Below are 27,063 nucleotides of genomic sequence, written 5' to 3'. Positions count from 1 at the left end.
TCCAAACAGGGCATAACAAGGGTGATTTGAACCCAGGGTTTGCCATATCCCTGTGTGGGATGTCTTAACTTATTCCAGCTACTCTCCATCACAAACGGGACAATATGCCCCACCTAACCTTCATGAACACCTGATCCAACCTATGCACATAAATCCAAGGGAGGATCCGCGGGCAGGATCCCCAGTAGAAGGAATCACCTACCAGAGAGTAGATTTAGATTAGATATTAGGAAGAAATTTTTCACTATGAGGGTGGTGAAGCACTGGAACAGGTTGCCCAGGGAAGCTGTGGATGCCCCATCCCTGGAAGTGTTCAAGGCCAGGCTGGATGGGGCTTTGAGCAGCCTGGTCTGGTGGGAGGTGTCCCTGCCCATGGCAGGGGGGTTGGAATGAGATTATCTTTAAGGTCCCTTCCAACCTAAACCATTCTATGACTCTATGATTATACCTCTGGCCAGAAGCACTTGTGTAGGTACCCACACTTTGTCCCTCACTCACACTCCACTGCTGTCTACCACCATCTTTCCAAGTCTCCCTTCCTTCGGTGCCTCATCCTGTTCTGCCCATTGAGGGCAGCTGCCTGATCTGAGGCTGGTGACTCCTCTGGGGTATCCAGGTGCTGCACCGTGAGAGCAAATCTTGACTGTCTTGGAGAAGTTCTCAGAGAAACTTTCATGTTCTCCTTTTATTCTTTCTTACCCTTTAGCTTTGCTTACAATTAATAGAATGACATCAGATACGCAATCTGGTGCTGAACTTTTGTATCTGTAGCTTTGTTGTACCCTTAAATTTAAGCTTTCATGTAAAGCAATAATAAAAGTGGCTCCATTTCATCAGATTGTTGAAAAAATCCTTCATAACAGGCATCAGAGAAAAACTGCAACCTGAAAGTGCAGAAAATGTTGCAACTGTGTGAACATAAGGAAACAACTCTCTGGGTTGTTAACTCTGAAGCCTAGTAATACTACTTGAAGACACTTTTCACTGACTCCATGCAAATAAATAAGCAGGAAGAAACATCCCTGTGCCAAAGGGGGTTTAATAGCAGCTAATATACAGCATTCCAGCATAAAACTTCTCTAGGATATTTGGGATATCTAACATTCAAGCATTCCAAATGTTGCTCAAAGTGGTTTGGGACTCTGGGACACCGCTTCCTACATGAGCTACGAGAGGTAGGGCTGAGAAAGCCTTGCCTGTCACACCGCCTGTGACAGGTGTAGGATTTATATAACATGCAGGGATTAGTGAGCTTTGCGAAAGACTGCCGACTGACTGAATAAGCACATTCCTCAGGAACCCCTAAGGACTCAACCAATTATACCAAACGGAGAGCCGTGGAAGCAAGGCTCGAAGGGGGGATATGGGAGAGCCTCCCCCTCACCGGCTCCGAAAACAAGCCTGCGGTGCAAATGTGCTAAGTCCTGCTGCAGAATCTGAGAAAGCAGAGAGCTAGCATCTGCTAGGGCATCTCACTTAACACTCTCTTCTGAATCACGCTTGTTGCCAGCTCAGGGGGAACACCGCTGCTGCCAACTTCCATATAAAACAACAGGATTTCTCACTTGACCCCAAGCAGGCTATAATAAATTTTAAAAAGATATCTTTATTTGGAGGAATATTTTCCTTTATCATCTCCATCGTTCAATTTTCAATCTTCTGAGCAGAGGATTGTTTCCTTCCCTTAGGATGCCTGAAGCAGTGGGACTGCCTCCAGAGTGGCACTGAAATAAAAGTCTGGGTGTCCCTTTGGGCTGCAGTCCACTGGCACCGCAAGTTTGTCTGTAGCACACATCTGATTGCACAGGCCACCAGAAATGCTTTCTGTGCTGGGGTCAGGAAGACAGAAAGGGCAACATCTGGGCTGGTTGAGGCACGTAGGAAAAGATTTTTGCCAACTTATTTCTATGGAATGGTCCAGTCTGCTGCCCTACATTGGTTGGAAGGACACATACATAGACAGGTATCTAAGCAAACTCTACTGAGCTCAGCTGTTAGCTTTTAATTTTAGAAAGACTTTGGGAGATGTTTGAATTTCCCAATTTAGATTGCCTTCTGTAATTTGAATAAATATGTGATTCTGCACAACGTAAGACTGGGGCACCTACTGAGATCCACAGAGTTAACTTGACTTTGGATCAGGCTTTAGCAGGATTTAGAGCTGGTCAGTCACCACATATGCGTCATGTTTTGTGATGGGCAACTGTTTCACTATGTTCTGTTTATCAAGACTGCCTAGTGTAGGATGCAAACATCTTAAAAACCAAACATTTGCATCACTTTCTGAGACGTACTGTATTCTCTGAAACCTGAGACCTCTAGATATTTGCCAGAAGAAAGACATCTGAAAAGGAATCTAGTTGTTCATTCGGAATGGGGATAGACGAGAGAATAAACATAGTACCTGAAAAAACAATATCATTAAAAAAAGTAAAATCCATAAACAGAGAAGGAGGGTATGATTCAGCATCATTGGTCCTGTCTTTCAGATCTGGGGCTCTACAATATTCAGAGCCTCATTTTCTAAGTTATTTAGTACTGAGTTTAGAATTAAGCATTTAGGATGTGCACAATTACAAAATTAAATGATTTGCTGAAATGACTGTATAGAGAGTATTTCAGAATATGCAGTTTGACAGCTTTTTGGAAATGATTTATCCATAATATCCTACTAAAGAGAATTAAAATTTTCTGAATATGTTCCTTCCAGCGAACCGGGACGTTTTACAACAGATCAGATTTCTCTGGTGCCAAATGCATGCCACTGAGTCAGCAGCTGCGCACACAGAGGTATGCAGAAACCTTTCCTGCTTCTGCACCAGCTTTGTTTTTATGTTACACGGTGGCTGGAAAACAGGCATGGCGAGGCACAGACTACTGGAGGTAAAACATTCATTTTAGCTTGAAGGGTTATAGAAGGATTGTTACATGCTTTTAACTTCCATACAAAGACAAGATGAAATCGTGTTACAGCTTATCATGAATCAGGCTGCAGCCTCTTCGAGTGAAGCCTGGCTTCTATTATACACGCGTTTTCTGCCTAACGACTGAGCTGCACTCACAGCTAACGAACAGTATTGGCAAAAGCACAGCTAGGACATCCTTAAGATGCAGCTGACTCTCCTCGGAGATACCCTGATCTGCATAGGTGCTTTAAACAACTTCACTAACCCACATATCTTTTTGCCTTCTGCTACTGGCCAAATATTGACCAAATAACTCAATCTTTACTGGATTTGATGTGTCCAGTACATGCAACAAGACACTGTGACCGTTTTATGAGAGTGTGAATACTCGGCTGAGCTCTCTAGGGATACTTTCATCCACTCCCATCTTCTCTCCTACGTGTAACCAAGGCTGGAAATCAGGTCAGTGTCCCACAGGTCAGTCTCACATTAGTGCCCCCACCAAAGCAGTGAGACACGTGGTTGCTTTTTAACTCTTCCCTCCCCAAATTTCACATCTACTAGCCATCCGCTCATACAAACAGGATTAAATGTGTAAATAGCTACTCGTGATTACGGCTAACAGGTAACAAGCAAAAACTCAAGTCAAAGAAGCAGCAAAGAGGCAGGCTGACAGGTAGGTCCCTCTGGGAGTGAGGGCTAGAGAAGAAATCTGAGACAGGAGGTATGAATGACTAGTCTGCATTGGCTCAGCAACTGCCTCTTTCATGCCGGAGCAGCAATTGCAGAAAAGTCATATGCAATTCACACGGAAACGGTGCATCCTCGAGCCTCTTCTTTAAAAGATGGCTGTGAACACACCGATGGGCATTACAGGAGAAGATTCAACAGGCTGTGAATCATCAGTTCAGAAAGAAGCATTTCAGAAAATGGAGCCTGCATCTCTCTGCTTCCCTGACACTGGTTAATTACTGCCATTCCTCAAGGCTCAGGTCTCCAATAAACCAGGTCTGCAACACTATTTAATCCCAGCAACCTTCTGACAGCACTGAATTCGGAACATGCCAGCATTTCAGAGGCGTGCTCCAGAAAGCCTTTATGAAAGGCTTTAAAAGTATTTGAGAATAACTTCCTCTTTATATTATGGTTGTTCTCAATAATATACTGAAAGCCTTCAGATTTTCTTACCAAGAAAGACAAACAATGTGAGGACATCGGATACTTACTGCTTCCATTAGCCCCTTTACTGTGGGTGATTTCAGCATCAAAGCATCAAACACCTCATCCGTCTCCTTCCTCACATACAAAAGCACTGAAACAGAAAAAAAGTCAAACTTGGAGCAGGTTCAGTCAATCGAACAGACGAAACACCCCACACTCAGTAGAAAAACAAATATTAATCCATGGCAGATAAAATTAAGTGCTCAAGACGGTTTGCACTTTTAAAAAAATGCACTCTTACATCACCAGTGATCTAAACATAAAAGACACATCACAGTTGCTTTAAAAACCCCCAAAGAAAATTCAGCAAATTTAATTTAATGTGAGCAATCTATATCTGCAAGAATTTAAACCTCCATCTGATGATTAGGGGACTGGAACACCTCTCTTATAAAGAAAGACTGAGGGATTTGGGTCTCTTCAGTTGCAAAAAAGACAGCTGAGGAGGGACCTTATCAACACTTACAAATACTTAATGGTGTCAGGAGGATGGGGCCAGGCTCTTTTCAGTGGTGCCCAGGAACAGGACAAGAGGTAATGGGCACAAACTTGAGCATAGGAAGTTCCACCTAAACATGAGGAGGAACTTCTTTCCTGTGAGGGTGGCAGAGCACTGGCACAGGCTGCCCAGAGAGGTGGTGGAGTCTCCGTCTCTGGAGACATTCAAAACCCGCCTGGACGCGTTCCTGTGCAACCTGCTCTGGGTGACCCTGCTCTGGCAGGGGGGTTGGACTAGATGATCTCCAGAGGTCCCTTCCAACCCTATGATTCTATGATCTATTGAAATAAGAGAAGCTAAAAACCACTGAATCCCTGTCCCTGGGTCACAGGACAAGACACACAGGTCTTCCTAACCTGCATCTCGGCTTGCACCTCTCCATCCAAAAGGCTGGGAAAGAAGATTCAGAAAAGGCAAGTCTGGTTTGCCTTTAGCTGAGGCTTTGAGACCAATTATCAACGGAAAGGAAAAGAAATAGTTCTGACATTACCATGTGGATGACTGCAAATGGGCCTGGCCAGTCTGAAAATAAACACTGGAAAGAATGAGCCCAAAGTCATTTGAGACTTCACAGGGGAGACATCCGCAAGCACAGCTGGCAGGCAGGCATTTACCTGCTCAGGTACCCAAATGCCATTTGCACTCTTGAAAATCTCCTCTTCCTCCCTCAGACGTCCTGCCGAGTCTTAGTGGTCCACAGGGAGGATGCTCTGCCCTCTCTAGCTCTCGTTCTCCCCTCTCTGACTTGTACAGGTAAAAGGAGGAAACTTGCTGTTACATACCAAAAGCCAAGCAGACAGCTACAAAGTGAACGAACATAAACACCAGAGAAGTGTTTTAGGCATAATCTCACATGACTCTGTTAAAGTAGCAGGTTAAATAATATGTTCCACAATTTATTTTTTTCCCCAAATAAACTGCCTTTTCAAACAGCAGTGCTGCAGGATAGGTACAAATACATGCTAGGTATTTAATGTCCATGTGACAAACTACATTGGTAATTATCTTTTTTTTTTTTGTAGGCAGAAAAAGATATCTTTTGAAACTGCTAATCCTTGTGGTCCAAAAGATATCTTCACCAGGGAACTCAATAGATGACTTGCAGATGAACAACAGAGATGATGGTATTCTTCATACAGAACCAATTGTTTGGAAGATAATTCTCACGTCAAGACTGCAGCATGGTGGACCCAGGCCCATTTGCAGAGAATTGCAGCTTCTTTGCCCAGGTTTTGAAATGATTGAAAAAAGATTTAAAGCATGGGCTGATCAATCCCCTTTCTTGGTCTACAAACCAGACGTGCAGGACAATGGTGGTTTTTGCATCTTTAATTCAGAAGCATGAGCCACAAAACTGCTACCACAAGCACGCAGAGCCACATCCTTTTCACCTATGTTTTGGTAATTCCCTGGGACCTGCCTGAGAGTGTCCTTTTAAAGGACTCAGAAGCTGAGACAACTTTGGGTCACAACCTAAATAACTGTAAGAAAATAAGAGAAAAAAAAAATCCACATCAGTAGTTAAATTTTATTAGGCCTGATATGGTTACTTGCATGAACAAGCACTCACTTAAGGTGCTAATTTTACCTGTACTAATACTTTTATTAATTCAGTAATTCTTTTCTTATGATTAAAGAGCTGTCCTGTAACTCCTGGATTTTCAAACATCTGGACCTCTGCCAGCCTTAATAATTAGAAACGTATCTGAAAGGAGAAAAAAATCACTTGGTCCGAGATTAACACTGGGAACATTATACAGTCCAAGTGCTGAGCTTTAAATCTGTCTGTTGTGCTTGGCATGTCAGGCAATGTTATGCTTAATGAAAGATCCATTACAAGGATAATGGGGAACTTGAATCACTATTATACACACAGAGAGCCAGGATTAGTAAACATATGGGGGGTTGTTGGTTTTTTCTTTTCCCGGACAGGTGTGAAAATACCAGCTTTGATTCACCAGGGCACTTTTCCATAAATGACTTCTGGTGACAGTGATGCTTTAAGGAGCCCCTGTCTCATCCCTGCCCTTATGCTCTGTGGCTCTGGCCCGTCTCAATGAATTTTTCTGGATGATGAACTCTCTCAAACAGCAGATGTGAGTGAAAAAACACACCATTTTTTCTGAGTTGTTCTTCAGACAGATCAGGTCCCTGCTTCAGTGTACAACGCAGCCCCGCACGCCTTCGTGCTGGCATAGCAGCGGAGAGAAGGCGGCTGGCCCGCAGCAGGAGGCACAGCCGGGGCGGAGGGAACGGGGCTGCAAAGGCTCCCTTGGGCTCAGCAGCTCTGCCAGGGAATGCCACGCCGTGACTGTGACGATATGACACAACTCGTAATTACACCCTCTGATCCAGCTGTCACCGTGTTCACGGCATCTAGATGGGCTCACTGTAATAGTACAGATTGCAATATTTTGGGGGGTGGGAAATCTTGCACCAAGCAATGAACTATTTTTGACTGAAAGTTAAAAAGATAAATTGAAATTTGCCTGACCTCTACACTACCTGGCCTCAGTTCTTAACCTTCTTACCAGCATTGAAACCCACTGTAATCCCTAGTGCTCTCTACATGTTAAAAGGAATTGCAAAAGAAATAGTCCTGAGTCACAAAATAGCGGAGTGGCAACCAGCCTTTACCGAAGGCAAGGGAGGTTGGTGCACCTGTGAGATTTTTGGAAGCCAGGAGCTGAGGATTTAAGTGTGAGTGCAGAAGAGCAATGTTAGATATCTCTTTTAAAAGACTTATCAGCTTGGCTCTCCATTGGCAAATCTGCCAAGGCAAAAGATAAGCAATAGAGATGTGGCAAAAATGAAACTAAGGACATGATGGGACAGTAAGACTCGGTCCACTACGAAGGTCTGAGCCCAGACATTACCGATGCTGTGGCTGACATCCTATGAGCAATTACTACAGTCTTTGTCGAGTGGTCTCTGTATGGAGATGTGGCACATTTTAGTCAAGAAAAGTAGGGCTGGTGACCTGGCTTTCCCACATTTGGAGTTTTGATTAATTGCCCTAGGTGCCCTTGTCGCCAAGAAGGCGAATGGCATCCTGGGCTGCATAGGGAAGACTGTGGCCAGTAGGTCGAGGGAGGTCATTCTCCCCCTCTACTCTGCACTGGTGAGGCCACAACTGGAGTACTGTGTCCAGTTTTGGGCTCCCCAGTTCAAGAGGGACAGGGAACTACTGGAGCAAGTCCAGCGAAGGGCAACCAAGATGATTATGGGACTGGAGCACCTCCCTTATGAGGAAAGGCTGAAAGAGCTGGGACTCTTTAGCCTGGAGAAGAGAAGGTTGAGGGGGCACCTGATTAATGTTTACAAGTATCTAAAGGGTGGGTTTAAGGAGGACGGAGCCAGGCTCTTTTCATTGGTTCCCAGTGACAGGACAAGGGGCAATGGGCACAAGCTAGAACATAGGAAGTTCCGTTCAAATACATGTAAAAACTTCTTTACGGTGAGGGTGACAGAGCACTGGAACAGGCTGCCCAGGGAGGTGGTGGAGTCCCTTTCTCTGGAGATTTTCAAGACCCGCCTGGATGCAGCCCTGAGGGATGTGCTTTAGGCAATCCTGCTCTAGCAGGGGAGTTGGACTAGATGATCTCTAGAGGTCCCTTCCAACTCTGAAGAGTCCGTGATTCCATGACAGAGTGAATGCTGTCTTCCACAGGGATGGTTCACAAAACCCTGATTGTTATGAATGCAAAATGTTTCTTGAGTAGTTTAACACAACTTTCCTGAGAGACAAAAGGTAGACAAAAAGATTACTTTCTTCAAGCTAAGGGCTACAGGACTGGAAATCTCCCTGATCTGTAACACAGCTGCTGGATTTATAATTAACGGGAAACTCCCTATGATATCTGAAAGGGAAAGTGATTTGAAAACTCTGACTGAGAACTCAAAACAGGAAAAGGCCACAAGTCTAGCCAAGTAACTAGCTGTGCTGCACACTCAGTACAGATTAACATACTTTACATTTCTGTGTTGGGCACTTGTAACTTGTTAGGGGTCATGGAGATGAAAGAATCATTCACAAAGACGCAGCTACCTGTGTGAGAATATGAACCTCGTTTTACTGACGGTCTGCAAACCCTTCAGACCTGTTCTCTTGAAAGCTGTGCTTTAATACTTTTGCTTTCACTGGACAATATTACAATTAGGTCCATCAGGCAGTGGTAAGGCCACACAGTGTCACTTCAGTTCTTCAGCTGGGCTTGGATCCCTCACTGCTCTGATAATGAGCCACCTTGGGATGACATTGCTTTTAATGCATATTTTCACATATCAGACCTGCTCTCTCTCAAACATTCCACCAGTGCCCCATCTATACCTGCTGTCTAGGAGTTATTGATTCTACTGCACCAAATAAATCTGGGACAAAGAGTGCTTCTAGTACAGCTAAGCCTGGGAAAAACAGCGGAACATCTTAATACCCAGTGGATCCTGTGACAGTATTGTCAAACGGGCAGATTCAGCTGAGCTGCGCCCCATCAGCACAATCCCAGATGCAGGGTTCCTGATGGCAGCAAGTTCACCAGAGCAAAGGCCACGCTGGAAGAGGCTTGGCCTCCAGCCAGCATAGTCCAAGTCGCAAGAAACAGTGAACAGGAAGGGGATGCGAAGAGAGCATCCTCCAGCTTCTCTGGTTCCATGTCTCTCCTGGATTTAATTATTTAACACCGTTTTGTCACCAGTTGAAAAAACTTTTTTTCTTTCAAATCTTCTCCTTGAAATGCTTGCAAGTCCTGGACGATATTAAAACCACTTACCACAGCAAAAGAATAATCAAAGCAAACCAATACCTCCTTGAAGGCAACTCTCCAGGCTTCCAGCTGGGAAACCCAGGTGAAATTGCAGGAAATTACAGTTCTTTAATGTAGCCCTTGTGGCTGTCCCCTTCTGCTTGATGGAGCCCTGATAATGCGAATTTGGTCGGGTCCTTGAGTCAACCAGATGCATGTGTATGGCCAGTGCTGATCTCACATAATCAATTGAAGATTTAATTAAAAGAAGAACATGTTCATATTTATTCCAGGAAGATACCACTCTCCCTCCTGTAATCTTGTATGCTTCCCTTGGTCCAAACACACCATCCTAACCAACAGAGAAACTTTGCAAATGCAGGCTCATGAGAAGTTGTTTCTATAAAGCTCACATGAGTCAAATGCACAAAATTAGTGCAACTAAGAGCAACAGAGCTCACTCCTGTACCTTGTTGCTTTGCTGTCTCACAAATGGGTGGGTGAACCTCAAAACATTTGCAAGTTTGATTATCTAAGTTGGCCAAAGCCCTGGAGCCTGCAATAAACTTATGTAACAGAACTCATGAGACTGAAGGAACCGCCAACTATTCTCTAACTGTGGCAGTGTGGGAGGTTATCACCTATAGCACTGCACTGGAAGTGACTGTACACAAAGCAGATTTTGTGGACAAAACCACCACTTGCTCACCCCTACCTTCAGTGCAAAGTTTAACAGCTCTACCTAAACCATTGCTTCAATGTTACTCAACTTAAGCTTCACTGTAGCAGACTGGAGAGCAGGAGTTGGACTGGTATAGCATGTGAAACGCAACTGTAATGATACTCACTCAGGGCAGCAAAAAAAATTAAGGGAAACTATCTCTTAAATGATTCAGTTAGGTCTGCTGGAAGATGTCTCTCCATGTCATATATTTCTAATTGGGTAGGAAATTTCTGAGATTTTATTCAGGCTAATCTAAGTCCGCAGTCAGCAGGAGCTTGCCTGTGTAAGGTCTCTGTGTTTGACCCAGTGCATCTTGCATATTTGCTTGTGATCCCAGCCAGAACAGAAAAGATGAGCAGAAGTTAAAAATAGACAACCACAGATTTGCTACTGGAACATTTATGAACTATGTAGCTTGGCCAAGGATCAAGAAACTTTCTAGCTTTTTTAAATACACTTGTGTCCTGATCTCTTCTTGAGATAGCACAGTCCTTTTCTTTTCTTTTTTTTTCTTTTTTTCTTTTCTGCTTTTAAGTCATTACTAGGCATTTGTTAAAATGCCTCCTCCTATACTGGTAGGTGTAATGATCTCTTCTCCCATCTACCCCACTCTTGCACTAGCATCAAAACAACTAACTTGCTCTGAGTCACACCTGCCCTTCCCAGCTTGAGGGCATAAGTCCCACAACTTTATTTTTAACTGCTAAGAACTGTCTGTTACCTCTTTTCAGGCCTTCTTCTTTCATTTGTTTCAAAGGGGATGGACCAAACTCCTCCTCCACAGGCCGGAACATCCTTTTGACCAGGACACTGCCACTAGAAAACACACAACAGCGACCATGTCACAGTACAGCTGTGCTCCCAGCAGGAGAGGGGGCAACAGCAGCAGTCATGACTCACTTCGTACTCTGGCAAAACCCCCACTGGCTACTCAAGTCGCACCAGACCAGAAACTGCAAGGATTTAGCTTTTGATGCTTATCTGAACTCTCCAAGCCTCTCAAATTGCCCTGATCGATTGGCTGGGACAGGTGACAGGAAAATATGCTCCAATGTTACATACTATTTTGAAAACCCCAAAGGCCCTTAACTGTTTAAATATTGAGGGAAGGGGGGTGAGGAAGAAGAAAAAAGCGAAGTAAAGAGCTGAACCCACATTTACACATTAATTCACCTCCTCTTCAGGGTCAAGGAGACAGCCTCAGGAAACACCAACAACATTTCTAAAATCCGAGACCACACAAACCAGCAAGTTCAAAAGGAAAAACATGCTGGGCCAGATTCAGCCCGAAGCTGCGACGCGCTCTGCTGGGGAAGCTGAGGGATGAAGGCACCACAGCCACCCTCTCCCCTCAGCATAGCTTTGGCAGGACTCGGTGTCTCCTTTTAGTCTTGGAGGAGAGAACTGAGGCCAACGTGCTCAAATTCCACCATAAGCCTCATGAAAAACATTAGCTCCATAAAAGACACAAAAAGGGCCTTCTGTTTTGAAGTCGATGTTAGCCGCGGGTACCCGGCCTCTCCCCACCACAGGCCACTTTTTGCAGGCTTATGTGAGTGCACTTGTCTTACTCCCAACTCCCAGATTTGAGGGTGCTCACTTGGGATTCAAGCAATTGATAAAAGTATGGGGCTTGCACACATTACAGTCAATACTGGCTGGACTTCAGCCACACATATTAAACCCCTTATTTCATGACATCTCTAACTATTCTAGGGACTTTCTGCAATTATTCCAGTCCCTCCAAAGCCAGTTATGGGGTGCTCCCATTTCCAACCTTCCCCCTTCCCAGGATCTCCCATTCTCCTTCCACCTTTCTCTTCTGGCGCTTGGGCATTCTCTCTGCAGTTCCTGCATTTGTCACATACACACCCGCGTGCTGCTAAACAGCTTTCAGGAACACAGTGATGGTCAGTACTTCATTAAAAAATTCCTGGTTTTTAAACTATTTGAGGACCCTTATATATATATAAAAGGCACTTTATTATCAAATACATTTTCCTGTCCCTGTATGGAACCTTATGGCTCTTTAAAGTGTTTTACCTGGAAATGTAATAAAAAATAGATATAAAAAGCAGACAGTTCACATGAAGGAAAAGAAAGTTACCATAAAACAAACCTCCCTCTACCAGTTAGTTCTACATATTATTCACCTATCATTAGTGATGGGAGAACATGAAGAAAGGAGGAGAAAGGGGATCAGTTTTATCTGATTTTATGTTTTGTGCCTGCTTTCTATGAGTTTGAACTGCTAACTGCAAAGTTTGTGAAACAATAAATGTCTTACCCTTCTCTCTCATCATCTGTATTATAGTAAACCTAGAAGGGTGGAAAAAAACACAATTAACTGCAAAACTCAGACACCTGCTTAACAGAATAACTTCAAAAGGGAGAAAAGACAAGTATTTTGCACTTTTTCATCTGTTAAAAAACCTTTTCCTTCTATAAAACACAAACATCTAGTTCTAATTGTGATCTGCAAAAAGTGTGGCTTAGAAAAACTGCTATTGAGTATCATCTAGTGGAAATATATCAAAGCATTTTGACAGACATTGCCCTCTCTCCTGGTTTATATCATTTTCCCCACTTATTTTACAATCCTCTAAATCAGATCACTACTCACCTAAATTACCCCTAATATGATTTAAGCCACAACACTCACAAGCTTTTGTATGTATTTAACGCTGTCTGAAAATCTAATTAAACTAGAAAGACCAACATTAAACTACAGGCCTAATGGAAATACAATTACTAATGGTACAGCTGAACTTTTTTGTACGGGCTGTGGGCAGAAGCTCAAGCCCAGACCATTGTTTTGTGTCAATCAGTATAGCTCACAGTCACTGGGACCAAATTTACAACAGCAGCAAACGCAGCTAACAGTAGCAGGGGAGGTATAAAATCACAGACTGTTGTCAAAGGCTTTACAGAACAGTCAGCCAAATTCCTCACAACGTGCCGCAGGTCCACACCAACCAGTGTACCAGCATTCCAGCTGCTGAGTTACTGTGCAAGCGTTGGGCAAAGGGAGGGCACCGGAGCCCCGCGTTCTGCTGGTTCTGAGGTCTGTAACTCATTCTATGACCGGTGGCTATGAAAGTGGCTATGCTTTCATAATAAAACGTTCATAAATAATCAATTATTGTCATAATAGATCATACTTACATTAAATAATACACAAAACAATTGAAAAGTTCAGGATAGCAAGAATGCTGAGACTGCAACCTATAGAGCAGTAAAAGACAGGGCTGAACATTGCCTAAGAGCTAGTAAACTGGGGTACCTTCCAGTTAGTTTAGAAAATTATTTACAGGATTACACATGCTAAGGAATGCTTCCACCTTCTCCTGTTTTGAGACAAATCCACATTCTGGTTTGAAAGCCATGAGGACAGAAGGTACCCAGCACTGATATGTGAGTGGGCGTCTTTCCAATTTTGGAGAGTAAGTCAGTGACAGCTGTGATTGCAATGTCTGTGCTCTTTGTGCTTCGCTCTACCACAATTCTTACTGCTTTAGAATAAATGACAATTCCAACACTCAGTGTCATTTAATCTTCATTATTTTAATATTTTGCAGCAAGATGCATATAAAATTTCCTCATCTACTATCTGTCTTTATAAACACATGCATAAAGGTCACATTCCACTCCCTGAGATGTTAATAAATAACAGGTTCATATTCAAAAAATTGTCAGAGCTGACCCTCCAATTCAGGTTTTCAATTTCCCAGCAAGCAATAAAGTAGGTCTTAAAAAAGTCAAGTCAGCAAAGACCTCAGTGATAATGACTCCATGACTTCTGCACTAAGCCAATACTGAATATTAACATTAGCATGATAGATTTTTACTTTGTAAAAATTCCGAGGAATTCCCAGATCTCTAGGTGATGCTGACAGAAAATGGGCAGTGGTGTTTAGTGGGCATACTCTTGACCTCCTTACATATTTAAGCGCTTGGTCATCTTTTTCAGTTGTCACAGGGAGGGGGACCTCTGCTACCACAAGGTGGCACTTCATTTCATCAAGCCAAATAGCACATTCAAAACCAGACTTTCTTTTAGTCACAAATTAACCTCCTGCTTCAAAATTCTTGACTATTTTTTCCATTCTTTATTCCTAGCAGAAGAATGGCAAAACCGTAACAAACACAAACTAGTCAGTTGTTAATGATGTACAAACTCCTTTTTTGCACCCAGAAATTGAAAGGCACTCTCTCTTGTAAGGTCTTTTTTTAAGTGACTCACCAAGAGCTGCATTTACCGAAAGGAGAGCTGAAACCAAAAGCCCCCAGGAATAGTGCTTCGTTTTCCTAAAACCTGCCTGGGAGAAAGCGTGTCTGGATGGCAGGAGGGCACCGGCTCATCTCATTGTCATTTCCTACCTGTCCAGTTCTTTGTAGGTTCCCAAAGTGAACATCCGGTATGAAGAGAACTGGCTGGGAATCCAGGTCAGCCATTGTTTTGAAGAAGGTGATATCGCTCTTTTTTTGCAGAGGGAGTGCACTCAACTTCCCTTCAGCTGTTAGGAGGATCACAAAGCAACGTGGTTATGAGAGGAGACATGTTAAGCGTGACTTGGCCCCAAACCAGAAAGGCCTGTCTTACTCACAGTTATTGCACGAGGCTTGGGAGGCCTGGCCTTTGCCTTTCTTCCTGTTTTGCTTCCTCTCTTCGTCTCGGATTTTTCTTTCTGCTCCCTGATGCAAAAAAGACAACCCACAGATATTATCAGACAAGGCCACTGTGAGCATCGTACCTTGCGATGCCTGGAACTACAGTGCTGGACACATCAGAAATGCTGAAACAGAGACTGGTTATCCCATTACTGATAAATCTGACCAGGTTGTTGGGAATGTGCCAGCTCCGGACTGACCACCTGTGCCCAAAACTCTGGCTGGCACATCCAGCAGCCCACAGGGCCGGAGACAGCAAGAGGAACATATCCACATGCAAGCTTGGAGGAGACGGAATGGACGGCTCAGGCAGCTGTTCAGCTGTTGCCACCACAACTTGCACAATAGGCATCCCGAGCCCAGTGCCTCTGCGATGGACAGAGTGTTCAGGCCAAATACTTTGTGTATCTATTGACTTAAAACACCCACAGGATTGCCACTGTCTTAGATCATGCCTGTGCTAAGCTTTTCCCCAAACTCTCTTCCACCCACCTTGTCTGGGGGTGGCATCACTTCACTGTGGCCAGCTTTGTAGAGGCATCTGAGATTTGCCAGTGCAAGAAGGCTACACTGACAGCTTGCCAACAGTGCAAGAGCTCTTACAGAAAAATACAGGCATTTCAAACAGGGAGAGCCCTCCAGAAACTGGAAAGCAATGTAGCACGGCCCTATTAGGCCCCAGGAACTCCTGGGAAGTTGCAGGCTTCTGTTATGTAAATACACTCCCAACAAGTTTAGAAAATAAAACTTGTTATTGACATAAAAAGCAGCAACACCTCCTTTGAAGTTCTCCTAATTTACTTTATAAATATGAATAGTCATGTTGTGAAGGGTATTAAAGATCCATATGCTCCCAGACAGTCAGCATGCAAAATTAAAGATTTTTTTCCAAATTAAAATTAGAAGTTTCCTTAAAAGAAAGGGGGGACGGGGAGGGGGAGGGAGGCAAGGAAAGCCAAAAATATCCATTCAAGATGGCAAAATTCACGCATAAACCAATGAAACAAGCTTGAAAAGAATGCAAGGAAAGATGTACTCCTGGCTCTGATCTATCAATAGATTTCCAGAGGCTGAAAGAGGTGGAGGAAGAAACAGCTCTTTAAAAAACATGAAGGTGTCTAACAGAAACATTGCCTCCAGACCCGGGTCCCAATTCAGTTGCCACTGACAGAAGACAAGGGAGTCAGAGTTGTGCCCTTATCAAAATTGTTTCTAGGGGCACATTTGTGTCTTTAAAGGCCACCCGTTCTTGGGCAGAAAGGAGCAAAACTATGCCTCACAGCCCTGTCCTGCAGAAGACGCATCCCCGAGAGCCCTGGGCTGCACAAGGTGGCTCTGCCAGTCAGCCACAGCCCTACCTACTGCTTGGTGCTGCCACTCTGCTGTCACAGGTAGTGGGACCAACCCTGAAAGTCATTTCATACACAGACAAGCATGAGTTCCCCCTCAGGAATGCAGAAACTGAGGAGGACTCAGCCTTTTATACACAACAAAGAATGTATGTTTTGCTGATTTTTCTTTAATACTCTCTGTAACTATGAACTTGGTAAAGCTTCACAGCTTTGTCTTCATTCAAGGCAAGATAAGATACTCCCAAGTCCCCTGGGGTGCAGGCAATCTCTGAGCAGGGCAGCCATTCCCACCCACCACTGCTTATTTGTGCCACAGCCGCGTTACTAATGTGGCAACTGCAATACCCACAAAACTATCTACCAGGCCTTCTGAGCTAGGAGAACCCCACATGGCACAGCGCAGGGATGCCCACATGATGTACGTCATTTTTGCCGGTGCTGAGACAGTGGAGCACAATGAGATTTTTGCATAGCAGAGCATTTCTGCTGGACAGTTTTCACAGCTGAGCCATCTGACACATACCTAATAAATCAGAGTTTGCATATCTCTTCATGACAGAAGAAACAACCCTCTCATAGGGGACTATAAATTAGGCTCTGATCAGTCAAATAATTGAGTACATCTTTCATTTTTTCATTGATGTCTGGACTTGGTATAAACGCAACAAGTACTTCTGCTACTACCCATTAGCAAAACACAGCCTATGAATTTCAGCTGATTCAAAATACTTCTTTTCCAAGTCTTCAGCTTATTTAAGCTTACGTCTTGGAGTCTAGCTCCAGCCTAGCAAAGCCCTTACCATCATAAGGACCACTGCCATCACCATTATGACGCTCATGCGTACACCTGTTTCTAGTTCAAGGCCAAAGCGTTCAGTATCTGGTAGGACAGGCCCATAGACTTCAGCCTTCTTCTCTCTAAAGCTGAACATTAATAGGCAATTAATACCCTGTAATAATCCATTTTCCCTATGACAATCCATACTGAAGACAAGAGAGCAGTAACTGCATATATTCCAAACAACATGTAGTTTTTCAGAGTAAAGAAAACGGGATTAATTTACTTGATTTTGGAACAATGTTATTGTATTTGCCAAGTCAAATGTTTCTGCATCTTTTCAGCGAGGCTAATCACATACAGAAAATCAAAATATCTCTGAATCCCCAGTTCCTTCATACACAGTGGCTAAAGCATCTTGCAATATATAAATATAAATAGGCCTGGTAGCAAGTTTCCCTGACAACCTGCTCAAGGAATAAAAATTATATTCTCTTATCATAATGCAGCATCAGTGATGTGCACATGATAAAGAGACTGCAAGGGCAGAGAGAACTAGCATGGAGGAAACAAGACGTGCACTCTAACAGTTGCTTTGAAGATTGCCTACTGGAAAATAAACAGGGACGAAAGACTGGAGGGAGCAAGCACATGATTACAACCTTTGCAGCCTTTATCTCCATACATTTATGTCACAAAGCACACATTGGATGTGAGTTGGTGTTGCTATTTCATATGTAAATTAATACTGAATTTAAGCAACTGCCTGAATAAATACTAAAATATATATAATATGTGCCACTTAGTTAAATGCAGTTTTATTTCTTCAGGGATACTCTTTCCACAACAGCTATGCAGTGTTTCTGCTGGAGGACATTAATTTATCAGCAAATGTTTTTTTTTAAAACTGGACACCTGTACCTGTGATTTATCTAAATTACTATACAAACACACCTACTGGTCCTAAAGAGGCACCATCACTGCAGAAAAAACATTTGTAAGAACACTGTCAGGCACAGAAACCTTTTTTCTTCCACGTTTCAAACAAAGATACATTTCAATACTTAGGGGGGAGGAATTTACTGTGCAGTTCCTCTTTGTAATAAATCAGGCACTTTTCTCATCAGCTTCTCTTTACGGTTGTCAGATTGGGGCACAATGGTGCAATTCACACTTTTAAACTGTATTAAAATTATTATATGTTTGCTGGGTTTTTTTTAATGACCCTGTAGTACTTTTTTTTAATTGATCATGACAAAAAGGTGGGCAATAATTGTCTCGGCTTCACGGCCTTTCCCCAACAGGCAGCAAACCAGCTGGGGAGGGCTACAGAGGTGATCAAGGGACTGGAGCACCTCTCTTATGAGGACAGGCTGAGCGACCTGGGGCTGTTCAGCCTGGAGAAGAGAAGACTGAGAAGGGATCTCACCAATGCTTATCAAAATCTAAAGGGCAGGTGTCAGAATAATGGGTCCGGACTCTTTTCAGTGGTGCCTAGAGACAGGACAAGGGGCAACAGGCACAAACGAGAACACAGGAAATTCAATCTCAACATGAGGAAAAACTTTACTTTGAGGGCGACAGAGCACTGGCACAGGCTGCCCAGAGAGGTGGTGGAGTCTCCAACTCTGGAGACATTCAAAACCCGCCTGGACGCGTTCCTGTGCAACCTGCTCCAGGTGACCCTGCTCTGGCAGGGGGGTTGGACAAGATGATCTCCAATGGTCCTTTCTAACCCCTACCATTCCGTGATTCTGTGAAACCCTGTCTCTGTCACTAGAGGGCAAGTCACAGACTCAGCAGAGGAACCGACCCAAGACAGGGAGCCTCCATTTAGCACCGCCTCAACCGGTGCCAGGGTTTATTTTGGCATCTTGTAAAGATGAGGGTACCCAGCCCCACCAGCAACCTTCCTCTGAGCATGACGAATCCTCCCAGTGCCACCAGCAAGCGGAAATTTTCCAACCATTTATTTACTTACGAAAGTACCGTGACAAACGGATGCCGGTAAAGATACAGCAGTGTCAGTGAGGGAAGAAGCAGGCCTCAGTCTCTTTCCAAGTGCCAATTAGCACAAACCGTCATGTGAATTGACCTTGATAATTTTAATTCATTTGCATCCATTCAACTAATTTTCGGCCCTGCATTAAGTTAAAAAGCTCTGTGCGCATGTATGTGTGTATACATTTATATTATACAGATACAAATCCCATTATCGATACCCTTGAGCCCTCCAGTTCCCACTTTCAATATAGTTTTAATGTTGATAACACTTTAACTACCCCTGTGATCTTTTCTTCTACTTTGAGACAGTTTTGATTAAAAGACTCAACATCCATTTCCTGCTTCTTAGTCTGGATATTTGAAGTACCAATTAAGCCAACAGATGCAATGAACATGTATTATTCAAAATCTCCACCAGTTGTGTCTACAGGTCACCCTTGATGAGTTTATGCTCTGAATTTCCTTTCTTTTTTTAAATAATTCAGATTTTTCTAATTGCTTTTCAAAAACAGGTAGATAACAATGACTTGTTACTTTGATATTTACTGAGCTTTTAACATCCAGCTGCAGCTTCAAATCTCTAAATATTTGACATTCAAAGTTACAATTAAAAGCGTAACATTTTGACTGCAAGAAGACCTCAGTGCATACATTTACATTCATTACTTTCCAAGTTTTTGCTCCACTAACATAACTGACTGATTAGCCCTCAAGATCCCGTTGTCAAGACAGCAACAGGGGAATGAACTGAAAAAGGGGAAGGAGCAACAGCATGGAGACCCGGAACAGTTGAACTCCTACCCTTTCCATTAAAAAGTTAATGCTACATATTGCCTGGGGCATGGCCTTTTGCCTTTCTATTCCCATCTGTAAGACGGGAAGACTAATTTGGATAAATTTCTGAGTCACTTAAAGAGATGTAGGTTCTTGAATCCCTGAACCTTGACTAGAACCCAGGCATCAGCTGCCCCCTGGAAGGTCATTCCCAGCAGGGTTAAAGCCATCAGCTGGCAGGTGTTAAACACAACTGAAACGTGGTCACACTCACATCTAAGAATCATCACTGAGGTAATATTTCTGAGCAACTGTTTCTACTCACTGTCAGACTCATTAAAGCATGATCTGTGTTTTGGTGCTGAAAAATCTTAACCAATTCTCACAACGGAGTCAGGAAACCCATAGTAAAAATTTTGCAAAAGAAGGAATGAGCAAAAAAAGGAAAAGAAAATAGTTACTGAACTACAAAGTGAGAATGGCTAATATATTTTTCCAGTTTACTTTTAATAAAAAAATCCTAGCAACATTGAAGCTTCCAAAATAACGGTACGTAATCAAGTGGAGGGAAAAAAACCACCAGCTTTATCACTGGGACTCAGGGTTTTCCACTGTATCATAAAAAAGAGCTTAGCAGGCCTTTCAAAAAGGCCTGTACGTGCATTTCTCTATCAGAGACCTCTCCACAAAGTTTACACATTACCTATCCCGGCTGTTAGAGTGAGAAGGGATAACATCATCAGAACAGCACTTGCGTGAGCCTATGGTCAGCACTGACCTTCCAAGTAGAGACCTTCACCTTTGTGCTTTCTATGACTTTTTTGATACTCCTGTATCATGACCTATAACATGCTGTCCTTAAACACTCCAAGTATTGCTCACAAGCTGAGGAATCCAGGCCAAAAAGGCTGCAAAGCAGTAAAATAATTACATGATAACCTATTAGATTTATGATATAGCTGATATCCAAATTCTACCATGAAACACAATTCTTTAGGGAAAGAAAAAAAAACAAAAACATTTAATTAGATCTAAAGCACAGCAATAATAAACTGTCTAACAAAGTTCCTCTTCTGTCCACAGTAATTGTGCTTTCCACTTACCTTGTCACAAAAAACCTTGATCTGGCAGTAGGCTCGGTGGATGGGTTTATTGCTGCGGTTGTTGTAGCTGTACGTATCAATCTGAATCATCAAAGGAAGCCCTTTTACTCCTTTTTGTGAGGAGAAGTCTGTGCTCAGGCAATTCACTGTGATGAAAATCTGTGTGCCAGAGAGATTGCTTTTAAAATGTAGTGCAAACAACAATTAAACTTCTGGAAACGCACATAAGGAAATTGGAAACTAAAAACAGACACCTCCCTCCGAAAAAAGATTTTAATTCAGCTACGATCCACACTCTGGCAATTCACACATTTATTCTCCACTTCTGTCCTAGGTCCAGCAAAGATGCTCCCATGCTGGGAAGAATGACAAACTATTAAGGTGTGTATCGATGCTTCAGTTTGGATCAGGAGCCCACATTTGAGATGAATCATTTGATGGCCCCAACTTACCGTGCTTTGGTTCACACCAGAGAGCTGAGAGTGCATGAGCTGGATTCTCTTTGGAAGAGCCAGAGCAGAAGATGTGTCCAAGGAGCACACCTCACATGCTCCAGCTGTTAATGGTTGCTTAGTCTGTGGGAACTGACTAAAGATAATCTCAGATAAAACCTCCTAAAAAGTGTCTCACGTGGATGTCAGGTCTTTAAGCCCTGACTTGTTTCACTCTACAAACCTGCTTTGTATGTTTGCACTATTTGTTAATATAGACATAGGAAGATCATCTTGCATCGTCCTTTCCAGCCATATTTTGGTCTGGTCTGTTCTTCTGAGAGCTCACAATTTAAACTCAGTGTGGCCAAAGAAAAGTCCTACCCTCCCCACACCCCCAATTCTCTTCACACTCTTCCTTCCTCCATCCCATCAACAGATACTCCTGATCTTCACTTTAAAGGTCCTTCATATCTTTCTTCAGTTTCAAAAATGCATCTCATCCTGTCTTTCAGACAGGAAAGGAGTTTCTCAAACACTTCTAAAACTACTCCCTACCTCTTCTCAGAAGCCCCCTTTGACATGTAGCATCCACACAACTTGACAGTGCCCTTGGTTCCGGGAAAGCCCTGCCTGCCTTTGTGTCAGAAACCCATCTCGTGCTTTCCTTCTATGCCCACTTATGTCTGTTTTTAGCCACCAGTCACCTCCTGCCCTCTAACCTCTATCGCTACTATGGGGCAAGGTGTTTGTTTGTGCAGCACCTGGCAGAAGGGTCTCCCATCACCTAGTCCCCCAAGGACTACTTTGATGCAAAGCAAGCATTGTGAACTGAAACATCACTGATAGCTTTCAGTCAGGATAGTGTGCATGAATCTTGACAGATGAAACTGTATTAAAAATCCAACTGTTCTTCTCAGTGACAAATATGTGCATTACATAGTAATTTGGGCCAATTATTTTTCCACCCGATTCTACTTTTCACTTTTCCTCAGTTTAAAAACTACAACAAAACCCCAAACTGTGAACTAAGGAAAAGGCCAGAGAAAACCGCCAGTACGTATTTCCTGAACCAGGCGGATGTGAGACCTGCTCCAGCAGAATGGGCGCTATGGGGAATGAAGAGGTCTGCGGGGTCTCTCAAACAGACCTGACGCACACACCTCGCTGGGCAGAGAGGCCAACAGGTCCCTGGGGTCTGGGAGGATTCAGGAAGGGAGAGCATGAAGGAACCCCTCCCTGATCCGCAAGCAAGGGAAAAAAAACAGTGACCAGAATACTAACATCCCTAAGAGAAAGGCAGCTTCAAATCGAGGGCTCCGGCAAGGCTGCTGGGGGGATACTTTACTCTAATAGCAGAAGTTAACATTACAGTCAGGCTTTTTACGATGGAGCCAGAGCAGCTTGTTTGCCTGACTGAGCTAATGGCACCTCCGCATTTCTGCTTCTGATTGTATCACAGAGCTGCGTTTACAAATGAAATAGTTGAACTTTAACTGCGGGGAGAGGAGGGAGGCGGGGAAGGGCCCTAGGTGAAACTCTGATTTTGAAGCTGATAGTGTTATTTCTGTTTCAAATTACAACTTGATCTCCTCCAGCTCCAAAGGTAAGTGTGGATTCGGGTGCACATGCCTTTGAAATACGCAGGGCCTGAGTTTTCATTTGCCTTCACTCCCTCCTTTACAGTGTCAGGGCAATGCTTTAAAGTGCATGTGAACACAGAGCAGTGGAATGAGGTCTGGCATAAAACAGAACCTGGTCTTGCTATATTTTAGCCCATAGTTCTGCAGAGGGATTTTCCAAACTGTACATTAAAAGGTGAGAGGGGATGTGCAGCTATCCAGCAGTTTGTGCAGTTACCACCTTTGCTGCACACTCAGCTGAGAAGTGACAAAAGACCTTGTCCCACCTTAATCAACTACATACACTGCGTGTCATCTCTTCTGCTGCCTCCAGAAACTGAGCAGAGTAGGAGCGGCTGGGGAAGACAGACTTTATCGTTTTAAGAGTCCCCATACAGCAATAACAGATTATTCAGCATGAATAATAGATTGATGCTGTAAGATTCAATATCCTTGTCCTGACACTATAATCCATCAGGATCTCTCTGAGGAGCAATGACTGTACGTTCGTGCGCATGAAGTGTACTATACATTCTGTCATATCATTTGCACCTCTCAGATAGACAGATGGATTCAAATTAACACAGATCATTTATTTTGAGGAAAATCTTCTGTCTCCACACAATCTTCTATTACCTTTCCTGCAAAGCATAACACTGACATATTTGGAAAACGTGGGGGGTGCGCAGAGGGAGGGGGAAGAAGTTCTGTCACTTGAGTTGATTGTAGGTAGTTTTTTTCTTTGCATGACTGAAGATTTGCACGGTTTCAACACCGTGATGCAGCAGTGAAACGGGACCCGGGTAACCCTCTGGACAGTCCCCTTCTCTCTGCCCCTGCCCTGCCCAGAAACCTTCACCTCCTTGAGGCAGTGGCCGAGGAATGCACCTGCTCTGATTTCACCAGCCTGTCCAAGCACAGCCTGCCCTGCCCTTTACAACCCTCACCTCTCCTTCCTTTGCAGCTCCTGTCCATAATGCAGGTACTCCCACTCGCAACAAGACAAGGAGCAAAACAACCCCATGGGCAGCCATGAAAGATTAAGTCCCATTCTACCTCTCTTGGAAGACACTCTGGTTTAAGAGTCTCCTTGCTCTGGTCTCTTGCATGGTAGAGTTACGTTGTTAGAAAATGTAGAGTTAAGTACAAATGACAGTAGTGGGAGTACAAATCACTGCTTTTTTTTCCCCCAGGGCCCTGTCTACACTTGACTTAGAACTATTTTAATGGATGTGACTATGGCTGTACCGGAATTCGTTTACAAACTCTTTTTTTTTTTTCCTGTGCAAACTAGATTTTAGCAATGTTCTGCTATCAGGAACAAGTTTGGGTTGTTGTTATAGTGATGTCTTTTTTTTTTAATGTCTGCATATCTTAGATTTGAGCAATTAATGATAGAGTTCCACCCATCTAGTCTCCAGCTCAGGCATGCCACTGGCAATGAAAAACTAATTTGGAGAAATATCTGGTGCCTGAGAAAGTTTCAAAAGTGGCCTAAGATAATGACAACTCTTCTGTTTGTTATAGAGCGTGCCTAGAAAAAGCACTTTCTCTTTCGGGGAGGGCGCTCCTCCACAGTGTAGCTGTTATTATGTGAATTACTGACTGTTTGTTAAACACTGCAGCATAATTAGCGACGTACAAGACACAAACACAGTAACCTGCCTTAAGAGAAAGCAAGGCCCAGAAATGCATTTCCCCTTTTATCATTTAATCCAGCCAATATGACTCCTGCTGCGGTCTCTCAGCTTATACACTTTAAAGGTCTACAGTTACGAAACCTCTAACATAAGCCTTTTATTACTATTTACATTTCTGGCTCCCATCCTCTTGGAAAGAGCCAAGGGCAGAAGGGAGGGAAGAGTGTGCTGTAGCACAAAATCAGAAACTTAAAGCAATTTCTCTACTGAATAGTGGTAACACATAGAAACTACACCTGGGTGATAGGTCTTTACAAAATCCAGTTTTAAAGGGGTTGATCCCTCCAGACTGTAACAACAAAGAGTTAAACGACTTGTCTCTTCAATGACTAGCATCAATCCCATCATTCCTCATATACACAGAAAGTGTGGCTTTATAGTTTCTCCTGCCAGCCGTTACCTTATAAATCCCATACAAAGGTAAGACCTTTGTTTTATTTCAATACAAATGTCTCCAGCAAATGTTTACACTACTCTTTTGAAGCTTCCTCAATCCACACCACACCCCAGCAACTACATAAAAATGCCATTTGCCTTGAATCCCAGATGCATACTTACTGAACCATTTGTATACACTGAAATTTCAACATTATTTGCAACCACAGGTTAACTCTTCTTTAATATACGCAAGTGTGTGTGCATGCATGACATATATATATTAAAAAATACATATGCACGCATAGACACATAGACGTGGTTTATTAAAACAGTTGCCAAGTCTAATCCTACATAATTTCTGGTACTAATTCCCCCAAATAAAGTCTCTTCCTCCAACCTTTAAATTTTGAGACTAAAGAAAAGATTAGTTTACTCCCTAATGAAACGAAATTTGATCTAAGAAAGGAGATTAATAATTAAGACCAAAGCAATTCTTACACCAGTCAAAGCTTTTCCTAAGAATTGCTAACAATGTTAAAGAAATATGGATTGTCACAATAAAAATCACTGATAGACTGTGCTGTTCTATCAGCTTGATTTTACAGTTGTGCCCACTGGAATCATAGCTCACTTTGGCCCACAATGTCTAAGAACCTAATCCTGCAAATCACTCACTCATTGAAAACACAGCTCATTACTGCATGGGCTATGCCAAAACTCATTAAATAACTGGAAAGGTTCCCAGAGGCTTCAGCATACTTTGGATTAAAGATCTACATTTCAGTTAAATATAGCAGGACAATGATTGCATGCAAGTATACACAACAACTGCACAGCACACAACTACTGTACACACCAAAAAGCATGTGCCAGCACCTGCCTGAATAACATCTCCGCCAACACGTCTGCTTACTGCACGTCCAAGTTGCAGCGCTTTGCAGAAATCAGTAATTTCTTGATACCACTGAAAAGTACTTTTTTGTCTGCTTTAAGACATTTTTCTTTAGCAACTGTTCACTGAAGTCACACTTTTGAATTTAAGGTTATAAAGTGCTTTCCATAAGAATATACAACTAATGTACTGTTTCAGAGTAACATCATCCTAACCATTTTCAATTAGCAAAGTATTAATCAGAGAGAAGGCATCTCTCAAAGAGCTGGTATGATTTATGACAAAGATATTCTCCTTTGACCAGGAGAGTTCTGGTTCTTAATTCTCTTTCTTGCAAACTAACTTGTGTCAGCAATCAGACTGCAAGCAGGCAGATGTGTGCCTATCAAAAAGGAAGCTGAGCTCTCTGTTCCAAAGCCTCCACTAGAACTTTGTCAACCAGCCAGATGCTGCAGCAAAATCTCCTGTAGGGAAACAGCAAAGCAACTACCTACCTGCTCGCGTATCATAAAAAGACTTTTAAAAGATAGTCAAAAAGTCAGCCAGTTCTTGCTAATTGTTGTTTGTTTCCTCACCTTTTTTTTAAAGAACTCCTTTAAAAATACCAAACATAGTATTCAGGTTCAACCAAAGGGAGCCACAAATCACCTTGCTCATAAATGTTGCATATTTATATATAGAAATAAATACAGGAGTGAAAGGACGATCGACTGTACAAAAAGAATTCTTCACTTCCTACCTCTACTTTCTTACTGCACAGTATTTTTGTCTCAAGGCAGCATTAAGAAAGAGTTTGATATGGCTGTAGAGCCTGCCCCTCATTTCCCTGTATCCTGCCCTGAACCACAAGCCCCACCGTGACCTCCATACAACGGACCCAGCAGAAAAGGATATTGTTCTAGAAAAACGTAGGGATGTGCCGGGCCCAACTCTGCTCTGCCAGAAGGCAAGGGGACTGCTGTTCTCGACCAGATACAGCAGTGGAAACGCTGTACTCTGACTTCGCTGCTGTTCCCTTAGTCCATGGAAAGCAACGGTGAGATTATTCCACAGCTCAACACGAGCTGTACCAGATTCTCTCTTCCATTGACTTGTTCTGCCAAGCAGCAGTTGGAAGATGAGGGACCGAGCAGCAAGGAGCTGGAGCGAGCCAACACCCCAGTTCCCTTCAGGTTACCAAGGCGATAAAGAGAGGCCTCTGCCTGTACTCTCCAAATGCCTCTTTCTTCCACATAAGATCCAACTGAGACGCTGCCTTACAAACCC

The 27,063-nt window shown here is 43.1% G+C and overlaps 1 protein-coding gene across 1 annotated transcript in view; it reads right to left on the bottom strand.

Moving 5' to 3' along the window:
• The window catches only part of GRHL2 (grainyhead like transcription factor 2), a 54,023-nt gene that overhangs the window by 3,612 nt on the left and 23,348 nt on the right, over positions 1-27,063 (bottom strand). The window contains 6 exon segments of the mRNA XM_074573657.1: positions 4,133-4,218; positions 10,814-10,908; positions 12,380-12,411; positions 14,473-14,609; positions 14,700-14,787; positions 20,775-20,933. Coding sequence (XP_074429758.1) covers positions 4,133-4,218; positions 10,814-10,908; positions 12,380-12,411; positions 14,473-14,609; positions 14,700-14,787; positions 20,775-20,933 — 597 coding nt within the window.

Source organism: Larus michahellis, chromosome 2, assembly GCF_964199755.1.
Source record: "Larus michahellis chromosome 2, bLarMic1.1, whole genome shotgun sequence".
Lineage (NCBI taxonomy): Eukaryota > Metazoa > Chordata > Aves > Charadriiformes > Laridae > Larus > Larus michahellis.
This window is presented reverse-complemented; position numbering and strand designations above follow the sequence as displayed.